Genomic DNA, 22188 nt, shown 5'->3' with positions numbered 1-22188 from the left:
TCAAAAAACGTAATTGACCAGCTCAACCCTCTGCGACTGGACCGAAAGGATGCGCAAAAAGCACTGAAGCGGTTAAATATTTGTTTTGATTTAAATTAAATGTTCCCGCTAGTAAAAAGATCACAATAAGGAGCAACTTCCTGTTTGATGTATTTTTATTTGTGTTAAGTGAGAGAAAGCAAAAAGTAGTTATGATTAACTTCACTGTCTTTCGCCACGAAAGTGTTTTCGTTAAGGGACGGACTATTAGATTTTTGAGGGGGAGGGGGGGGGGGTGGGCAAAAACCAAAAAAAAATTCATGCAAGAAGCTTTATATGATATTCTATAAAGGAATTAGACTAATTCTCTTTTGTCGATTCTGGATATCGCTATTGACCGGCGTAGGCCGGCTCTTCAACAGTCTCTCGCTCGTCCGTTCCGTCTCCACGCTTAGAGACTGTAACGGTACAATGACCGAAAGGACTTATGGGTCCCGAAAATTTGGACCCGGCGTGCTTTAGGAACCAAAATACTCGTCCACATTCTCTCTCGTTTTCGCCGCCATCTTGAAAATATTGAACAAGTAGATATCAATGTCACCGAAATTTTCCTGTGATGCATGATGTTTTTTATAATTTCTACGACTGGTACACAAGTCGTTATATCAGGGCCAGGGTGTTATGTCAGGGCTCCCACTTAACTCTCAGAGATGAAAACAACAGCAACAAAGACAAACTTTATTCATACAAAATAGCGGATGATACAACCATAAACTATTACTAGATTTAAAAATAAGAAAAATAAAAACTGCAACGAAGCCGGCTGTATGAAATACAAGTATAAACATATATCATATACTTATAAAATATACAAGCAATTTGCGTAGGTTTCCTACTTTGAAATTATAGACAAAAATAGCAGTCTGATAATGTACCGAGTCAAATAACTTGATTAACTGATGTTCAATAAAAAGATGGTTGGTGTGGTCCCTGAATCCTGAAAATGAAATGATTCGAAGAGCTTTTTTTTGAAGAATACTAATTGGGAGTATGTTTGAGTAGTACGTATTACCCCAAGCCAACAGACCGTAAGTCAAAAATGGATAGATCAAAGTATAATAAAGACTTATTAAGAGGCTGTCTCTGTAAGAACCTCATGATAACCATTTTGGGTGAAAAAACAGATTTCTTTCAAACTTTGTGTGTGAGTGTGCCCTTCCAAAACACATTTTGTTTTGTGCTTCGGCGCTTTTTTGCAAAGTTTCAGGGGGGTCCCCTAGGGGGCCAAATTAGTGATTTTGACTACTTCATTTGACTACCTCATTCATGAAATTTGGGCGATGTTTAAAAATTCGTAAATCCATAACAAATCATCACAATACTATAAATCCTTCCATATTATAGTAGATATATATCTTATGCAAAGATGAGTATATAACCCCTAAAAATGAACCAATTTTAAAAGATTCTAGACGTCATCAGATTTCGAATGATATACATATGAGGTCGATCTGGCAATTCCGGGGGGAGATATTTAGGCTTAAAGTTGCCATTTTGGGCTTCCTGTGCCGGGATGAACGTGAAGAAGTGATCTAGGAACGAGAGTAACTTGTGACGTCAGGAAAGGTACCTGTACATGCGCATTGGGTACTTCGTTTCGGAGCATGCGTAGTTGGCCCTAGTTTCTAACACTTTATTTCTACGATAATTTACAAGCTTTCAAGGGGATTTTTGACGTGTTTTTCGGTATGGTTTATCGCTGTTCTGTGGAAAATTGCTCTAATAGAAGTTCGAAAGTTTTAGGGCAAACATTATTTAAGATACCCTTTGAAAATGACTCGAGGCCTGAAGCCATAGAAAGGAGGAAAAGATGGGTAAATTTTATCATTGCCTCAAAAAGAATGGCCAACTGGCAGCCAACAAAGTCGACTAGAATATGCTGCCGGCACTTTACGTCTGCCGATTTTGTGAAACGGTACGATGTACTTGATGGTACCAGCAATAACTTGCGCAAAAACCTAAGGATGGACGATATAGGAATTGCAGTATGGCCATCAGTCTTCGTCGATTCCGTGATGACAGAACCTGCTGCCATGTCTCCCAACAGTCGAAGGAAGGTAAGTATTCTGTATATTTTACCTTGTACACTTCATCCTAGCTCATGAAGTCCTGCTATATTTTTCGAAGAGTGTCCAAGAAATCCTAGACGCTAGCCGTGAGTCGCATAGAGAAGAATCTCTGGCTGTAGGTTACGAGACTGAGGAATCTTTTGCCGCGGAGGAGGAAGAACCGAACCGTGAAGAAACTCTACAAGAGTTGGACTCGAGTGGAATGCGTCTTACAAAGGTTAGTGCTAATTAACTATTATTGTTTATGTTTTGATACTAAAGGCAAAAGAATGTGAAGAATTAACCTATGAATTCTTGTTTTTAGGATTCGTTTATGCAAACTGTGCCTGAAACTGAAACCTGCAATAAATGTCAGGAATTCACAAGGAAGATGAGGCTTCTGAACAACAAGGTAGTTGACCTAGAAGCAAGAGAACAAGAATATCAGAGGGTGATACAGCATTTACAAAAAGGTATCTAAAGTTTCATATACCGTACTTCATCAAAGGAGGGCCTGGAATTCTAGTGCGACTTCAATAGTTCCATGGTTGATTGGTTTGATGTTTTTGTTGGCCAAGTGCAGACGTGGTTTTTGAGTTTAGTGTTTTGAGTCAGCATTGATTTAGGTGATGACCCCTTAAGATCGTTTTGTGTTCAGTGATGCCTTGAGTCTGAAAAGCCTTTTATGTAAAATGATAATAATATTTTGAAAGTAATAATAGGAAATATTTTTTTTACATTTCAGATCTTAAATTTCAGCCAGAAGAAGAAAGAAGTGAAAGTGATGACGAAATTGATGTTGACAGTGAAGATGAGATGGAGTTTATGAATGTGAGCTACACAAGTATTGAAGTGGAACCAGGAGCAGAGAGTGGAAGTGAGTTTTTTCCAACTCCTAAGAAAGCCAAGATGGAATCTGACACAGAAGATGAAGAAGAAAGCGAAAACAAGTAAGTGTGTTTTCCTGTGGGTGGTTGGACCATGTGTGTGTGATTGAGGAGAGACAAAATATGATAAAATTATTGAAGGCTGTTGACATAATTGGTTCACTATTAAGGGGGGTTGGGGTTGACATATTTCTCAAGACTGTTGCTAAGGAAAATGTTTTATGTTTGATTTTAGGACCAGCACAAGTGACAATCTGAGACTGGAGCCAAAGTTTATTGTTTTCCTTAGTCAGCTGCTGCTCCTTTTTAAATTCTGCCCAGTATGCAAATCTGATGATCCCTTGGTAGAGGCAGAGGCGTTGGGAACGATGGCTAAAGTACGAACTGTTTGTTCAAACCCCAAGTGCCCAAAGAGAGACAGTACCTGGAATAGCCAGCCCATAATGCCAGGGACAAAGATGCCTGCTGGAAACTTTCTGTTGTGTTTTGCCATTCTTGTTGCTGGTAGCACAGCAAGTAAAGTACTCCAGATGTTTTCCCACATGGGCATTTGCTGTTTTTCTTTGAAAACCTACTTTTTACATCAGAGGGTAGGTATTATTAATAGTGTATTATTACTTTTAAATCACAAATCACTAATAGTATTTCTTGTTTATCAACAGAAAAAGCTGTTTCCTGCAATTTTTCTTCATTGGAAGAAATATCAAAAAAAGTTGTTGGACATGTTGGTGGAGAAGGGGGACCCTGTTGTCATAGGTGGTGATGCAAGGCATGATAGCATGGGCCATAGTGCCAAGTACGGGGCCTATACGATATACTGCTGTTGTTCTGCAGCAATCATTCACTTTGCTCTTGTTCAGGTATGTTGTATGTATTTTTCATATACTGTACACTTAATTGAAAAACCTTATTGTGTTGTAAGAAGGTTAATTAATCAAAACAGTAAATGAGGCTGATATCCTGCATATTCATTTGAATTTTGCTCTTGAAATCTGATTCATGTTAACCAACAAAAAATTGTTGTATATGTAAACACTCCAAATGACTAGGATATAAACTACCTTTCACACTCATTGGTCTCAGCTTTCAACCTGGCAAGTTTTTTAATTAGGTGTATAAAAGCTTGTTGTCTTTTTCAAATATAATGTATACTTTGCCTGTGTTATTTTTTTCTTCCACTTGTGACATTTGAAGTGAGCAATTTTTATTTGATTTTCTTACATAGAGAAATGAAGCTGGAAATAGTCCTGCCATGGAATACATGGGATTCCAGCAATGTATGGACTTTCTTTTGGGTGTAGGCTTGGTAATTGGCACAATAATTACAGATCGCCATACTTCCATCGCAAAGCACATGAGGGAGAGACTCCCGGACATCAAGCATTATTTCGACTTGTGGCATATCAAGAAAAGTAAGAAATATGGAGCACACTGTGTTTATAATATTGCTGATATATAGCCTGGTTCTCACTAGCAACTCAAGTGCAGATAGTACTTTAGGGATGACTGAATGTTTTGTTCTAACTGAATATAAGGGCTAACTAACTATGACAGACTAACTGCGCTTGCATTGCTAATGAGAACCAGGCTTAAGTACTCATTTCAACAAGATACCAAAAAACTGTACAGCTCAGGCTGTAACAGTTCAAAGGTAAACATCAAGAGTATTGTTGAGAACATACACAAGTACATGCAGAACATACACAAGTAGGGATATCCAGCATTCATATTCTAACACAAGAGGTGTATAATATAATAATTAGGAAATATGCATATTTTTGAAGCAGCCCATGTATGTGTGCTGTGAGGAGAAATCCAAAACACCATTTGGCTAATCCATATTATTCTCACACTATTCTCTTTATATTAGAAATTGGGAAAGTTCTAAATAAGATAGCCAGACTGAGTGGCTGTGAGGCAGTAAAGGCATGGATACATCCCTGCGAAAACCATTTTTATTGGAGTGTCACCTCCAGCATTTCAGGAAATGGCAGGCTTATCTGGTCCAAATTCAAGTCGTTCTTAAGTCATATCGTAGATAAGCACGACAACCTTCCAGATCCTTTATTCAAAAAGTGTCACCATGGAGAAATTGAACCAAGGCAGTGGCTATTGCCTGGTAGGTTTACTTTATATGATTTACTCTGCTAATCACTGTTATTTGATTTTTCTGTTATTGAATGTTGACAGAAAATAAATTGTGATGATACTCACTATCCCTTGTTACTAGTAAACAACATTTCAATAGTTCAATAATATTATTTCAATTTATTTTGCGTACATAGATTCAATGGTATATGACAAACTCAGGACTGCTTTGACTAAGCCATCCCTGGTCAGCGGCATCAAGCAGGCATCACCAATATCACAAACGAGTTGCCTAGAAGGCTTTCATTCAGTTATTAATCATTTTGCGCCCAAGATGATTTCCTTCTCATACAGTGGAATGCTAGTGAGGTATTACTGTAGCTTGAATTTATAAGAAAAAAAATTCTGTGTTCTAATGTTGAATTTGTTTTGCACTGAGAAAAATGAGATGTCAAGAATCATGTTAATTGAACATATTGTTTCCCATTTGCTGGGAAAATTAATCATTAGTGATGGTGTTGTTGATGGTGTTGTTGATAGCTGTAATGCAATGCTATGAAGAAGTTGTTTGCATGGAAGGCCAGTTTTCAGGAAGTCACTGATCAGTGTTGCATTTTGATTGCTGTTGATACTACTTGATGAAAAATGGGATAGAGTAAAAGAGCCTCCAAAAGTAAAACCATAGTGTAATATGGCTTTTTCTTTTTTATAGACACATTCTTGCATCCATTCATTTCAACTATAATGTACAAAGAGAAGTAAAGACCAAAAAAGATGGTAGTGAACAGGTTTCCATTGTCTACCCAAAGTTTAAAAATGGGGAAGCCACTGTGAGGAGTGTAAGAGTAAAACAAAACTTTGGTAAGAATATTATTAATAAATATTAATAGTAATCATACATCATATCTTTTGCATTGTAATACTGACTACTTAGTTGGCTGAGCACTGGACTTCCCCCCCAAAAGAATGAGGACATAAAGAAACCCTGGCAGTGACCACCCACAGTGCCTACCTATGATACTAAACACCTCTGAAAAGCACCTAGTTTGAACATTTACATAATTATGGAAAAGTGTGCTATATAAATCCATTATCAGTATCATTGACAAGTAACAAGTAAACTAATATCAATCATTGTTTGAAACATCCATTTATCTTTTATTTCCTGCATTTTTGGTGACTACATAAACAAGAAAAATTAATGTGACACAATGCTTAACTTTGCAGAATACGTGGAAGAAATTTATGAGACATGTTTGGAGTCAATGGTAAACAAGAACCTTGGAGATGCTGTGGAAGAGCTGGAAATGTTGACACCAGAGCCAATGAACACCATGCTAGATAAACAAGACCGTGTAGAGGCAATCCGAAAGAGGACAGCAAGAAGGCAAATGGTAGCTGTGGATGTACCTGGCACTGCACTAGGTAAATATTTAAAAAACAAGGGATTTGTTTGCAAGGAAGAATATGGTACCCAAGTAGAATTATTGCCATCAATTCTTCAATCATTGACAAACTGCCAAAACATCCAGCTAGGCATGTTGCTAATTCTTTGCAGGGATTAATGTAATTTGTTGTATTTTGACTTTTGTTCTTTAGAAAATGAGGCTATCCCAGAAGAAGTAATAGAAAGACCAGCACCTCGAAAAAAGCCTGAATGCACAGTTTGTGGCCAACCAATGAGAGGCCACAAGAACGTGGCAAACTGTCCAAAAAATCAAAATAATTAGGAATGCAATGCATTTTCTGCCAATAATTTGTGATAGATTAATAAAACGACATGGATAGATGCAATATTTGCTACTTTAGCCTCTTAATAAATTATTATATTGTAAAAAATGATTATTTTGACAGTTGTTTACTTAGCAGAAAAGGATAATTATACCTCAGTACGAGATTCATTAATAATATACTTTTTTCAGGAAATAGGGTCAGTTTAAAATAAATGGTATTCATGTTTTCTCCCATAATAATTCTTTTCCATATTGGACTTGTTTATAAGTTACAACAACATGAAATTAACAAAAGCATATGATTACGTAAAATAAAGAAATTGCTATCCTATCAGTTATCAATCCTCTTCAAATTCAAATCCAATAAAACTTTCATCCTGGTCACTGAATGTACTCCTAATAGCATGATATGCACAGGCTGGCAGGGGAATTCTTTGGGCTCCAAGAAATCTATAAACAAGTTGACAGAATTCCCTGTAGGCCACTGCTCGAAGAAACCTGGAAGTTTACAGGAAAAAAAAGGAATGTTCATAAATCAAACAAGAAGAAACATAAGAAAGTATTGGCATAATTAACTGCCCAGAAGCAATAATGTTGTAGTCGAAAATATAAAGATACTACTTACTATAAACAAAAGAAAATATGCGGATAGCCTATGTGGAAGAAGCTCAATGCATGGATTATAATTGAAGCAGGGAGGTGATTGAAAAAAGTTTTGTTTTACTTACGTCGACTCCTTCCCAATTTGATTGTATCGACGCTTATCTCTGGTTTTGTATTTAGAAGCGGACTGCTTGAGGGCCCATTTCTCCAGGCAAATTGGGCGAAAACCAGGATGAAGAATTATGCAGTTCGGTGGAGTTTGTGTCTCCTCTAACACACTGTCAGCGTGGCATGCCTCAACACAACCGTCGAGTTCCCTACAACATTTTGCCTCGTAGACGTTTTGTAGCATATCGATATTGCAGTTTCCACAGGAACACCTATGTATTTACAAATAAACAATATATCTCAATAAACTGGTGTTATGTTATTCATAATCAGTAAAAGATCTATTCGAAAGTACGCGACAAGACAACAAGACGACTCACCAGTTGCTGCAAGGATCGACGCCATCTATTCTTTCTTGAAGTTTTTGACGTAGCGCATCCTCGATCTCCTTTTTTCTTTTATATTCTTTCAACCATTCTTCGTCAGCTAGCGGCTCGTTTTCATACGGACCAACGAAGGGAAGATTGTCATCGTCTTCAACCGCATTTGAATCTCGCTCATAATTCTCGTTTTCCTCCTCGTAATTTACCCGCGGCACGTAAATTCCAGGAATATAATTAAACTCGGAATCATCGGAGTCATAACTAGCTAAATCGGATTCAGAGGACTGATTTTCCATGGAATAAAATATAAAAACTATAGAATCGAAGAGTTGCACATAGTAGTTTTCACGTGTGAAGTTGTCAAATCGGCATTCGACTGATCGTTGTTGATGGTTTCGGCGTTTGACAGTTCGAGGGTACCTGTTCTGTCGTCATTTCCGGCCACTCGGACCCAGACCCAAAAGTCCCGGCCAGGGTGGAGCCGAAGAAATATTTAAAAATCTGTTAAATATTCAGAAATGCTCGAAATCAAATTCTGACAACGAAAATGGTTTGTTTGGACCTTGTAGATTACTCCAATTTTTTATCATTTTAGGGGTTATATGCACTTTAAAGTTAAATATAAACTTATTTATATCTAGACATTTCAATTTTGCCGTGAGTTTTTGTTTTGCCGTGAGACTTGTGGGCCACCGTAATGAAACAGACTTGAAAACTAGTTAAAAAAGGTGAGCAAAATATATAAGCTTACTTTTACTTTTACTTTTACTACTTTTGCATAACGAAGTTTGGTTAATTATCCACATGAAGAGTTTTATGTTTTTACAAGAACCGTATTTTCATTCATAAAAGCCTTGACTATGGGTTTTTCGAGAGGCCTGAAAACATAATCTTAGTAGATTTTGAAATTCAATTTAAAACAAACTTTACATTCATTTAAACTTGACAAGAACAGCTGAGACAAAATAGAAAATAATGCAAAGTGCAGTGCAAAATACAAAATAACAATTTTCTTTGTCAGTAAATTAGGATCAATGTGTCTAACTGGTATATCGTGTACGATCTCATGAGATCGTACACGATCTCATATCCAACACGTTTCATCTGATCGTATGTTTCACTCCCTCGTGTTGGGGCGCTACTTGATTTAAAAACTACACTGTTACTCCGTTGTCAAAAACCTTTAATTTTCTGTACGATATGAACTTGGCTTAAGGTCAAGTTAGGTAGGTGAGTGTGAACTGAAAATTATAACAATTACAAAATATGTGAAAATTTGTCTTAAACATTTCTATAAAATCAAAGTATAAACGATTGAATACTTACAAAATCTGTAGGGGATTCTGACGGAGTAAATTATGTATATATTTCGCGTAAATCGAACTAAGAATCACAGCTTAGAAAACTGATCACTTATCTTTTTTATCTCCTCGTGGTTTTTTCCGTAACTCTCCCTTCTCACATTTCCCCTAGGGGGTTACGGTAGGGAATTTTGTCATTGTGCAATACATCGTACACGACCAGTTTGGTTGTGTGTAATTAATCGTACACGATTCAGCTTTGATAAGGTACACGATCAGTTTGGTTGTTATTTACAATCGTACACGATATAGTTTTGGATATCATACACGATCTGGTTGGTTTTGTTTACAATCGTACACGATACAGTTTTGGATTTCGTACACGATCAGGGATATATAAATTTAGGGGAAACGAATTAATTTATTTTCATTCATTATATTTTTTTCATCAATTTGGTTCCGGATCTTCAGACTTTAAATTTCCATTGAGAAAAAAAAGGGAAGAGACGAAAATTGGAAGAGAAAAAATATACCAATGATTTATAACGACGTTTTTTCACGTTTTTTTTTTTCTTCTCCTTTTTCATTCAGGATCAATGTGTCTATCTGGGATATCGTATACGATCTCATGACATCGTACACGATCTCATATCCAACACGTTTCATCTGATCGTACACGATCAGTTTCGTTGTGTGTAAATAATCGTACACGATCAGCTTTGATATCGTACACGATCACTTGGTTGGTTTCATTTACGATCGTACACGATATAATTTTGGATTTCGTACACGATCAGTTTCGTTGCGTGTAAATAATCGTACACGATTCAGCTTTGATATCGTACACGATCACTTTGGTTGGTCTCATTTACAATCGTACACGATTCAGCTTTGATATCGTACACGATCAGTTTCGTTGCGTGTAATAATCGTACACGATTCAGCTTTGATATCGTACACGATTAAGGATAAATAAATTTAGGGGAAACGAATTAATTTCATTAACTATATTTTTTCATTAATTTGGATATTCAGACTTTAATTTCCCATTCAGAAAAAAAAAAGGGGAGAAACTGAGAAACTGAAGGGAGAAAATATACTAATGACATATAACGATGTTTTTTAAGTTTTTTCTTTTTCTTCTCCTTCTTCGTTCATTTGTTTCAAAGCTATTTACCCACTAAACTCAACTCAACTCATTCCCTTTTTTATTAAAAACTACATGTTTCGAAAACAGCATTGCAAGACGCATTAAAACGCTTCAAATGTGCATTACACTTTATTTTTTGTTTTGACTCTCTCTATGATTGATTCTTCACAAAGAACAGCCATTCCGTATACGAAGAACAGCCATTAAATGCCATGTCTTTTATGTATTTCTGTTGTTTCATATGACAAAAATACTAATCTACCAGTACCTTTTATGTGATGAGGTACACCTATTTAAGACATTCTACATACACAAATTCACAAGGCAGCTTGCTTATCAGTGAGTTAAGTGATAAGTATGTTGTACTTTTGCTACAATCTAGTTTTCCATAATGCAAAAAAAAGCTTTTTAGGCCGCCATAGAACTTTAACAAATATATAATACATTGATAACCTTTGATTTTCCTTTCTTACTAACTTTTGTTTGTTTGTTTGTTTGTTTGTTTGTTTGTTTGTTTGTTTGTTTGTTTGAAAACGCGTCCCACAAACTCCCGCCAATATTTAACAATATTTTTCTTAAAACACAATATTTGTCTTAAAACACAACAATGATTTTGAAATGGAAGCCGCAATATAAACTTTTGTCAAGAGAATATGAACTAAGAGAAGGAATCCCCGTGCCCCATCATGTGCACACTTGATGCTATTTTTAGAAGCTATTCTAAAAATATCATCCAATGATATCATTTATTTGATCGTTTGATTTTCTGCACGCGCATAGTACGCGCGCGCTCTACGCTGTTTGCTAACGTTTTCTAGTGCTTTTCTTATGTTCAAATGTTCAAATCTGCCCTAAAGATGACGATGTAGGTCGGAAGCTTTGGAAAATAAATGCAAAAATACTCCAGAAAGTTGAACATATTACTACTTCAATTTCCCTTATTTTTAGTTTTATCCCTTTGGTCCCATAGATGTTTCATCCCTTTGGTTCCATATATGTTTTATCCCTTTAGTCCCATAGATGTTTCATCCCTTTGGTCCCATAGATGTTTCATCCCTTTAGTCCCATCTATGTTTTATCCCTTTGGTCTTATAGATGTTTTATCCCTTTGGTCCCATATATGTTTTATCCCTTTAGTCCCATCTATGTTTTATCCCTTTAGTCCCATAGATGTTTCATCCCTTTAGTCCCATCTATGTTTTATCCCTTTGGTCTTATAGATGTTTTATCCCTTTGGTCCCATACATGTTTTATCCCTTTAGTCCCATCTATGTTTTATCCCTTTAGTCCCATAGATGTTTCATCCCTTTAGTCCCATCTATGTTTTATCCCTTTGGTCTTATAGATGTTTCATCCCTTTGGTCCCATATATATTTTATCCCTTTCGTCCCATCTATGTTTTATCCCTTTAGTCCCATAGAGTTTTCATCCCTTTGGTCCCATATATGTTTTATCCCTTTAGTCCCATATAAGTTTTATCTCTTTGGTCCCATATATGTTTTATCCCTTTAGTCCCATAGAAGTTTTATCCCTTTATTCCCATAGTAGTTTTATCCCTTTAGTCCCATAGATGTTTCATCCCTTTGGTCCAATAGAAGTTTCAACCCTTTAGTCCCATAGATTTTTCATCCCTTTAGTCCCATATATGTTTTATCCCTTTAGTCCCATAGAAGTTTCATCCCTTTGGTCCCATAGATGTTTCATCCCTTTAGTCCCATAGATTTTTCATCCCTTTAGTCCCATAGTAGTTTTATCCCTTTAGTCCCATAGATGTTTTATCCCTTTAGTCCCATAGATGTTTCATTCCTTTGGTCCCATCTATGTTTTATCCCTTTAGTCCCATAGATGTTTCATCCCTTTAGTTCCATATATGTTTTATCCCTTTAGTCCCATCTATGTTTTATCCCTTTAGTCCCATAGATTTTTCATCCCTTTGGTCCCATATGTGTTTTATCCCTTTAGTCCCATCTATGTTTTATCCCTTTGGTCCCATAGAAGTTTCATCCCTTTAGTCCAATAAATGTTTTATCCTTTTAGTCCTTTTTCCTATTCCATGTGTTATCCAATATTTATCGCTTTTCCCATCTATGTCCGGTATTTATGGATGAATGATCATTATCATTACGTCACCAGTGATGTAATATATCCATAGTCATACACGTTTTGGAGCCCTAAATTTATTTATCCTTAATCGTGTACGAAATCCAAAACTGTATCGTGTACGATTGTAAATGAAACCAACCAAACTGATCGTGTACGAAATCCAAAACTGTATCGTGTACGATTGTAAATAACAACCAAACTGGGATCTCTCAAGGATTCTGGTCATCGAGTCCCGTTTTCAAAACGAGTCTCGATTTTCAAAACGTGTCTCGATTTTCATGAACGAGTCGATCTGTCAATAATAGAATCGAGAGATACGAGATACGATCCCGATCGAGGGAGGGTAAACAAAACAGATATAAATGAAACTAAAGAAGGAAAAATAAATAATAAAAAAAAATACATACGCTATTTGAAAAAAGTCATACAGCTGTATACGAAAGCATATACGGACGCATATATTTTATTATATATATATAAAATCTTTATATAATATCATATAGAAAGTAAAATTAAATATTTCCATTATTTTGGCCCGTTTTTGACGTAAATTATGGAGGACCTATTTTCCCTTATTTGAATATTTTATCTTTTTTTACATATTATTTCAGAAACGAGTGTAAGTGGGTCATTAGGCTTTCCCGACAAACACGAGCATAACGAGCTGCAAGCCCCTGGGATTTGTACGCATTCCAATGTCTCGAGCTGAGAGAAGACAATAGGCTGCGGTTTCGAAAGGTCTAGAGATTTGACCCGCTTAATGACAGTAAAACGTCAACACAAAATAGATAATCCGTAATTTGAGTCATTCCATATTTGGAATGGATGCTCTTTTGGCGGCAAATTTGTACAATGCTTCGCGCTCGTTCCAAAGGGCTTCATTCAGGCGAGCATGATGATCGGCGCCAGATCATCAACAAAGTCGCCAGCAGTTTTTCGGGTTTTCAGTGAAAAATTAGACAATTCAAAAGACTGGTATTTGTTAACGGAGGATATATGTTGTAAAACTCCTTCAAAGTTCAGTGAGAATTCGATTTTTTCAGAGTTTGCTGCTGAAATCAAGGCGATCGACCTCAATGAATTGTACGACAGCAGCGGAAGCGCACTACCTCCTTCCATCTTCTATTACAAATCAAAAACACAGCCCAAAAAAGTATTTGTCGCTTCTGCATTTGGGCTGGTGTCAGGTCTCTTGAGACAAAACCATTTGTCCGTGGTTAAGGACTTGCCAGTAATTAGAAAGGCTTTGGAAGAAATTAATAAAATAGACCTTTGCCAGGCGCCATTACAAAATGGCGGCTCTTCATCTCCCGGCAAAACACGTCTTCCTCTCTCTCCGATTTCTCCCCACGTAACCAGTGGTCAACCTCATGACTTCATGCCACATTTAACTTCTACTCCAAAGAATTCGAGGACAGGACCACGACCGAAATTAACAAACATTTCTTCAATCGAAAACGGAGAGGACCTGCTTCCCGCCACGAAGAAGAGAAGGATAAGGGAACGAGCCAGAAATGTAATGGCTAAGGTGGAAAACGTTTGTGAAGAGAATAACGAGAGCCTTGGAGATATTCTTGCTGAATGCTGTGCAAGTGATCCTGCAACCCAACACTCAGATGCCCGAGAATATGTTCAGCGAGCGTTTGATAAAGTTTGCTCTAAAAAGGGTATACGAAAGGCATTTGAGCTTCTAACTTCTGACGAAGCTTGGAATGAATTGATCCAAACAATGAGAGTCGCAGATTGGAAGCTGTTGCTACTGAAACTCGAAGCAAGAATCTCTGACAATGGCTGGCAGACCTTAACCAATTTAACTCAGCTTGGACGATCTGGGGTAAGGTATCTTAAGCTTATAAGGCTTTAATATAAACTTACATAAAAAACCTTACATTTTTTTTTACTTTTCCCTCTATGCCTAGAATTCTTTAGACATACCAATCCTTCTGAACAAAAATCAGATAAAAGCTTATCGCTCGATGATATTCCAACGCATAAAGGATTTATTTGGTTTAAAGGAGATCCCTGCCAATGTCAGTGGTTACCAAGTTGATCTTCGATCAGTACTTATTTGGTGTGCCAGAGAAATGAGACTACATGGATGCCCCTCAAAAGACAAACTTATATTCAGTTTGAAACTAGATGGACGTCCTTTTTATGGTATGCCTTATTCAAGATGTATCTAATAACACAAGGGTGGTAAAACCCTATTGCAAAATACTCAATGTACATCTACTGAATGTTAATATGATGTTTGTTAGGTTTTTTAAAAATCTGCCAAGCTCTAAATGCACTTTGCTATTGGTGATTAATAATACAGCGTATAGGAGTTTAATTCAATTATTCCTATTTCTTCTAATAATATTTTTCTAATATTTCAGGTCGAAGGCAGGTTTTGGTTGCCTTATCACCCCTACAATCTCCACTTCTTCCTGTTCAGAGTTCCAAAGCCATATACCCATTAGCAATATCTAATTGTGAAGAAGACAGGTAAAAGTTTTGTGTTTCTGATGTTTTTGAGTCACTATTAGTCAGCCCTTGAAAATTTGTTCATAAATTATGATCAGCACATCTATACAGAAAGTTATGGACCTTAATAATACAAATAGTAATAGTAAATAAATTCCTTGTTTATACTAGAAATGATCTCAAGGAACTTCTTCAAGACCTCAACCATCAAAAAAGAGCTTTGAAGAAAGATGGTCTTCATGTTGATGGGAAACATTGGCAGGTTGAATTCAAAGGTATAGATATATTTTTCAAAAAGTTGTAATTATGACATTATGATAGTATGTATGAAAATAAACATTATTTTTTCATTTTTAGTCACACTGGATTTAAAGGCTCTTTATGTGCTACTTCAGAAAGAAGATGATGATGACTTTGAGTTGGGTGGTAGAGGTCTTGATGTAGAGTGCTGCTTTCTATGTCCAGCTGTTAGGGTGGGCAAAAACCATTTTTATCAACTCAAATTTTTTGCATAAAAGAGCAATATTTCTAATATTTAAAGTAAATTAATGGCTAATTTACGAGTCAAAACTGAAATATACCTTTTTCTATTGATGACTATTTACATGTACCATTTAGGTGAGTGTGCTTCTCTATTTATATATTTTGATCTAAAGGGATGTCCATCAGATTGTAAGATGAAAAATAGCAAATGCTGCCCAGACCATTTTGAGGGATCAAAAGCAAACATTGGAGGGTATGTATGCTATATCTAATATCAGTAAACTTCATAAGCATATATATGAGGTTATATGCCTTGTATTGTTTTGAATTAGTACAAACAAAGTATAACATTGGATAAAACACAAATATCTATAATAAATTATCTGATTTCATCATTTATTGGTGGAAGTCGAAATCCCCACTCAATCGGGATCAGGATGAAATAATAATGATTTTGTTTGGTTTATGTCAGGAAATTTATTTTCTAGGAGGTCCAGAATAGGGTCCAGATTGGGGTCCAGAAAGGGGGGGTCCATTTCAGGTGTCCAGGTTTTGCCCATTTATTGATAGCTTATATACAATACAGAGTTCCCACTAGATTTTGAGACAAGGGGTCCTTGGGACTCTCTGACATGTCCCAATGACGCACAGAGTTCCCAGAGCCTGCGTTCTTTTCAATATTTGTGCGTTTATATGGAAACTCTGCAATAGGTCATTTGCATTATGGCATCCTTTACTACAACTATCAGTATCCCTTGCCTGTATTACTCTATACATTACACTACAAATGTCATTCAAATATAGGTTCAAAGGTATTCGAGAAGATCTGGTGTTTCTTTTGGATGAAGAACTGACATCAATAACCATTTGTACTTTGCACTGTGAGCTAAGAAACACAGAACAGCTGTTGAAGTCATTTGGTTTAGTGTCATATAGAATTGGAGCCCTGGATGAGTACAACCAAGAGCTGAAAAAATATAGTTCCGAAACCTTTACTGGTAACAGAATTTCGATAAAGGCTAAACGTGGTCAAGATGCTTTAATGGCTGAAGACAGAAACTCAATTAAAGTTGTATCATTTTCAGGTTTGCTCAATTAATGCTATTGCTTTTATATAGCTTTGGGATATATCTGCATGACTTGAGTAATAAAAGATTTTCCTAGCATGCAGATGCTATATATATTTATATATATATTATCATATATATTATGATAATACATATATATTATTTATATATATGTATTATCATTCTCACTATCATTCTCACTATCATTCTCATTCGCTTCTTTATCTGTTTTTAACTAGGTGGCATAGGAAGAAAAATTCTTCAGAACTTCGAGTCTATTGTTGTTGCTGGGCTGCCTAAGGAAAAGCTGCGACAATCATTTCAAGACCAAGAAGTTGCAAAGGATACCATACTTGACAGCATAACTTTTTTTCAAAAAAGATTGGCTGTAAGTCTTTTTTCAATATCCATTTGGTAAATCTTATTAGAAAAGGTATCATAAAAAGTAGACAGTGGAATTGCAAAATGGTTTCAATACTGCAAACTAAATTATCCCAAGACAAAAGTGCATGTGGTTTGCTGTAAAATTGTATCAAGTAAAATAGATTATTGTTTGATTTTTTAGTTATATATAGTTTCTAAGGAATCCCATATAAGTAACTGTTAAATTAGTTTCTTAATTGGACAGGCCTTCTTGATATGGGTTTAATTCATTACTCAATTCAGTCTTAATTGGACAGCATGGAGTCCTATAACAATTTATACTTATATAAAACAATACTGCTAAAACTGCTGTGACCTTATGACTTTCAGTACATGCAGGGCTTAAAGACGAAAGGAATTTTTGTACGTGACTATGGCACACATGAGGAAGAAATTACCATAGAGGGTTCTGGTGAGCATAATAATCAAACATTTAATTAGGCAACATAAAGCAATGATTGTCTAATATTAACATTACTCAGTGGCGGATTTAGGGGGCTTTCATTGGGTGCAAATGAACCCCCCCCCCCCCCCCCCAACCAGCTGGTACCCCTAGGCCAGTGTGTCGAGATTTGCAAAAATGAACCCCTCTCTTAAAATTCTGAATCTGCCACTGTTGCTTTAGTGAGATAGCTAGGTAATCTAGCTTGTTAATGACAAGGAAGTCCACTGATTGGTGCATCCAATTTTAACTCAGCAAGCATGCATGCATAGAATGACGTTTCATTCCATGGTCCAAAAAATAAAAGCTTGTTTAAGTTCTTCATGAATTTTTTCTAGGGTACTGGTATGGATCTTTAGTTAATAAATATTTTACTTCTCTTACTTTAATTGTCTTGCTGAATTTCAGCTGTTGGAAAAAGGATAGATGAGCTGATTGAGTATTACGATGACAAAAAGGCAGACATAGAAGAGAGATTCATACAAATTCATGACAGCCATAAAAACAAGAAAAACAAAAGGACAGAGCTGGAGGCCAGCTATTGTTATGAACTAAGCAGCTTTGCAGCTGAAATTCAACTTTATCTTTATACCAAGGTATTATTAATTTATCAGAAAAATATAAAATAATCTTTTTGCACTTGACTTGTGCTGTTGTTGAATAGGTCAGTTATGACTTTCTTTCATAATCAACTACAATTGGTTTTATTTTGCTTGACCTTTTCATTAATTAATTGATTGTTTGTGTGTTGTAGGTAGCAAACAGCTTTAAAGAGATTGCCTTAACAATGCGAAGTAAATCATTTGATAGTAATGAGGAACACCTAATTGATATTTTTGATCTACAGGTATATCCAGTCAATAATATTTGCAACTGAATATTTTAAAGATTTTTAAACAAAATTGATTGGAAGATCAGTTATTCAACATAAAGGAAAACCATTTGATTCTAAAAAATGTATTCCAAAAATAATAATTCTGAAAATGGGAAAAACAAATTGAATAGGAAATTTAGTAATGAAAAGGTACATAGTGTACCTCATTTCATAAATCAGATTTTTTTGCTAAGCTTAATTTGCTTAGCAAAAATAATTTGATATATTTCCTTTTTTTGTTTTCAGTGTAAAGAATGGGGCTTTCTGTTGCACTTTCTCTTTAACAGTGGGCTTGGCTGTGGTGATTATGGTCATATTGTCATAGAGCATGCTCCCATGCTTTTAAGAGTTTTTCGTTCCCTGAAAAACTATTCAAACCAAGGTCTAGAAGCAGCTCATCTTCTTGAAAAAGTCATCTACTCAAAGGCTACTTCCCATGATGGTCCAGGCTATGCTACTTCAAGTACGTTTATCTTAAATTTCTTTGAAGAATTTTCAAAACTTATTCGTTTTCTTAAGCAGAGTTTGATATTTTTGTTCTTTGTTGCAGTTTTCCAGGTATTGGTGCACACTTACGCAGCAAAGTTGCTTTTTATTCGGCTTTGTTTTCGTCAAGCAAAACTTAGTATTGAAAAAGGTAACTGAATTCTGATTATATGAATACTTGCTATTGAGATTCTGCTCATTACTACTTGCAGGTGGGTATTTATTAAGTGGTGTATTAAACTACTTTAATGGGAGTTATCACAACTTCTTTGTAGGCAAGCCATTTCATTTCAGAGGATGTGGTTGGCAGGTACCAAAACAAGATTTCTGGGATGTAGATGACAAAAAAATTATTTTTGCAATCGATATGCTGCTCAATGACATTCTGGGGGAAGACTACACAAATTACATCTATGAAAACAAGTGCTGCAAAGTAGATGAGCCCAATGGAAATTACAATCACCAAGCATGGGAAAAAAATCTACCACATGTAATTAGTCAATTGCCAAACAGTTTTGTTGCCTTCTCCGGTGACAGTGATGCATTACAGCATGGACAGAGGATGGCCGCATGTACTCCTGAAAGCCAATGAGCTTCACAGGTGTTGCAAGCATTATGGTAATTATAACACAACCAAACAGACATGTGTTCAAAGAACCCGTAGTGTGTTGTGGAGGGGTAGTGGGAGGGGGGGGGGGGGGGGGGGTTTTTGGGGTGGTGGGGGTGGGGGGGGGGTGGTGGGTGGGGGGGGGGGGAGTTTTTTTGTGGGCTGTTTTTTTTTTTTTGTTTGGTGTTTTGTTTGTTCTTGGGTTTTTTTTTGTTTTTTGTGTTGGTTTACCACATCGATCGTTTAATTTTGGTTTGTTTTTTTTTTTTTGTTTTTTGTTTTTTTTTTTTATTTTTTTTTTTCTCTTTTTTTTTTTCTTTTCTCTTTCTTTTTTCTTTTGTTTTTTTTTTTTTTTTTTTGTTTTTTTTTTTTTTTTTTTTTTTCTTTTTTTTTTTTGTCTTGTTTTTTTTTTTTTTTTCTTTTTTTTTTTTTTTTTTTCTTCTTTTGTTTTCTCTTTTTTTTTTTTGCTTTTATGGGGGGGGGGGGGGGGGTGTGGGGGGTGGGGGGATGAGAATTTTTTGCTAGCAGCCCTCGATATTACCCTACTGATCGTGACAGCAGAATCCCTTCCTTGACCTTCCAACATTTAATGTACTGTAACTAGAACCTTGTTTGCATGCAATACAATTCTTTTTGCATTTTAAATACCAGTACCCCTACAGATAATAAATAGTAGTTGCTGCGCCCTCCCAGATCTGGAACAGCTATGGATCAAAAAACACATGACTCGTGTGACCTGGCTACACTGACTTTAACCTCCCCTCAAAGCCATAGCTTTGAACTGCAGTCACCTAAGTTGTTGACCCGCAGAACCTTACATGTCCATTGGATCGTTTACTTGCGCCCACCAAAAACCTGTGGTTACAACGCTCTCACTCACATGATTTCTGACTTAGAAAGTGTCATTGATGATGATTCCTGTGTCTGTGCTGGTCAACCTTGGCTCTCATGGTGGGTTTCAGAATATTATTTGTTAGGACTTTCTCAAATTAACATTTGAATTATCATCTATTACAGTGAAAAATGAAATCAGAAAAAAAATTGTAAATTATTAAAGATATTGGTCTTTGGCTCAAACTAGTTAGAAAGCAGAAATATCAAAAAATATTTCTCTTCAATCTTTAGTCATTCTGGCCTCAATGAATAATTACACTCTTTCTAAGGAAAGTAACATGATAGTTTTGACATTTCTTATATCTCTAGGGTCATTTGCAAGAGCAAGCATTGATTTGTGGGACAAAACTTTTAAGGTTGATGAAATTTCCCGTGAGGTTAATTATGAACATCAGTGGCTTAGTGCTTCAACTCATAAAACACTAGCTATAAAAAATGTCCTTGGAAATTTACGCCCAGAACAGACTGTTTTGAAACATGATCATTTAAATCTCGATGCCACAGATGTGTCTTCACTTGTTGGGGAGAGGTATGTCTCTGGATTTTGCTTAAGTGTCGTGTGCCTTAAGTTTCTCGAAGAGGTAAAATTGCATGGAAATACTGGTGTGGTGTTTTTACCCACATTGACACAAATGTGGATATTGTCACTTGCAACCTCCAAGGAACTACGAGAGAAGCTGATAAACTACATAGCCATTGAGGATTTAAGGAATCTGTCTCTAGTTCTACTGCCACTACACGTGAAGCAATGCCACTGGGGCTTACTGTGTCTTGATGTGGGTTCCAAGAAGCTCTTCTATGACGATGGTCTTCATTGGGCACCACCGAATCAGGCTGTCGAGCTAACCAAGAAACTTCTGGATGCACTAAAGGAGATGTCCCTTGAGTTTCAGACAGGATTCACACAGGATTTCGAAAAAGATAAGTGGGATCTTTCTTTTACTCGATTTGCGATGCCAGACCAACCAAAAACTGGTGTTGGTTCTGGGAGTTGTGGTGTTGGAGTAATTTTGGCAGCTAAAGATATGTTCATTCAAAGAACATCATTGCCCAACATTTTTCTGGACATTTGATGAAATGGAAAAACACCGAAAGGAGATACTGTTTAAAATTATCCAGTGGATGAAGTAGACAAATGTAAACAACTCGGACTTCAAAGTAACAGTTTTTAATTATCAATTTTTCCCCCGTGCCTTCCAGGTGTCTCGCCCGAAGGCAGCAGGATTACTAGGTGACTCGCCCGTAGTTCTGTGAACAATTGTTAATTATGTTTCAAAAGAGACTTCCTTTGCTTTCTAGGTGTTTCGCCCGAAAGCAGAAGAAATCTAGGTGATTCGCCCGTATTTCTTTGAGAAGATTCTCTCATGTGAAACATTCCCTCGGCCTTCCAGGTGTCTCGCCCGAAGGCAGCAGGATTACTAGGTGACTCGCCCGTAGTTCTGTGGAATGTTTCATAACTACCCAAAATGGCCCAAATATGCGTCTCAAATAAAAGCCTCTTATTGGGCAAAGTCAGACCTGGTTCCTTCACGTGGTGGGTGGTGTTATGATCTCTGTTTGGGAGTCAACAACTGCAGGCTGGCGGTCTCACATATGTGTTAGATTAACAGCTCAACATGGAATGAGATCATCACTCCCCTTTTTTTTTTCATTTTTTCTTTTTAAACAGGAATACTAAAGTGCATCTTAGCTGATAACAAAGAAAGTAAGTATCGTACACACCATAATGAATCATATGACGTCAACCACGTTAGGCATTATGCGCGCACATGACGGACATGCACGCGATTGGGTTGAGGCTCGCGTTATCGCGCTAACTCTTGAAAGGCATTCACAACCACGTAAAATTCCACAAATCAAAGGAACGACATAATACTACTTATCACTCGTGAATCTCAAGATAAGTTCTTTCCCACTATCATTCAACTGGAAAGAAGTTTGAGCATAAGCATTCAGATAAAACACAAGGTCTTTCTCCTTTCATACACTTTCTTTGTACAAAA

General features: G+C 36.4%; 4 protein-coding genes across 4 annotated transcripts; 3 read left to right on the top strand and 1 right to left on the bottom strand.

The window, feature by feature from the left end:
* The first annotated feature begins 1673 nt into the window (after window positions 1-1673).
* Window positions 1674-7126, top strand: LOC116303798 (uncharacterized). The gene is made up of 12 exons (XM_089030027.1): window positions 1674-2096; window positions 2167-2325; window positions 2413-2560; window positions 2833-3037; window positions 3210-3564; window positions 3637-3834; window positions 4200-4386; window positions 4845-5093; window positions 5260-5431; window positions 5775-5923; window positions 6290-6487; window positions 6662-7126. The coding sequence occupies exons 1-12, from the start codon at window positions 1728-1730 to the stop codon at window positions 6790-6792; spliced, it is 2520 nt and encodes an 839-aa protein (XP_088886153.1). The 5' UTR covers window positions 1674-1727; the 3' UTR covers window positions 6793-7126.
* A 7-nt stretch (window positions 7127-7133) lies between these two features.
* Window positions 7134-8445, bottom strand: LOC148911153 (uncharacterized). The gene is made up of 3 exons (XM_089030028.1): window positions 7887-8445; window positions 7524-7778; window positions 7134-7293 (listed from the first exon to the last, which is right to left on the bottom strand). The coding sequence occupies exons 1-3, from the start codon at window positions 8183-8185 to the stop codon at window positions 7134-7136; spliced, it is 714 nt and encodes a 237-aa protein (XP_088886154.1). The 5' UTR covers window positions 8186-8445.
* Window positions 8446-13135: 4690 nt separating this feature from the next.
* Window positions 13136-19276, top strand: LOC116296785 (uncharacterized). The gene is made up of 14 exons (XM_089029903.1): window positions 13136-14277; window positions 14363-14600; window positions 14822-14930; window positions 15081-15184; window positions 15267-15382; window positions 15566-15645; window positions 16197-16477; window positions 16699-16847; window positions 17213-17294; window positions 17733-17920; window positions 18079-18171; window positions 18445-18661; window positions 18749-18835; window positions 18960-19276. The coding sequence occupies exons 1-14, from the start codon at window positions 13336-13338 to the stop codon at window positions 19274-19276; spliced, it is 3003 nt and encodes a 1000-aa protein (XP_088886029.1). The 5' UTR covers window positions 13136-13335.
* Window positions 19277-20202: 926 nt separating this feature from the next.
* On the top strand, window positions 20203-21258 carry LOC148911152 (uncharacterized). Its single transcript, XM_089029902.1, has 2 exons — window positions 20203-20242; window positions 20495-21258. Exons 1-2 carry the CDS (start codon window positions 20203-20205, stop codon window positions 21256-21258), a joined length of 804 nt encoding a protein of 267 aa, XP_088886028.1.
* The last annotated feature ends 930 nt before the right edge of the window (window positions 21259-22188 follow it).

The sequence above is a fragment of the Actinia tenebrosa genome, unplaced genomic scaffold (assembly GCF_029948245.1).
Source record: "Actinia tenebrosa isolate PJP-AT-01 unplaced genomic scaffold, QUT_ActTen_1.0 PGA_scaffold14__42_contigs__length_11649687, whole genome shotgun sequence".
Lineage (NCBI taxonomy): Eukaryota > Metazoa > Cnidaria > Anthozoa > Actiniaria > Actiniidae > Actinia > Actinia tenebrosa.
This window is presented reverse-complemented; position numbering and strand designations above follow the sequence as displayed.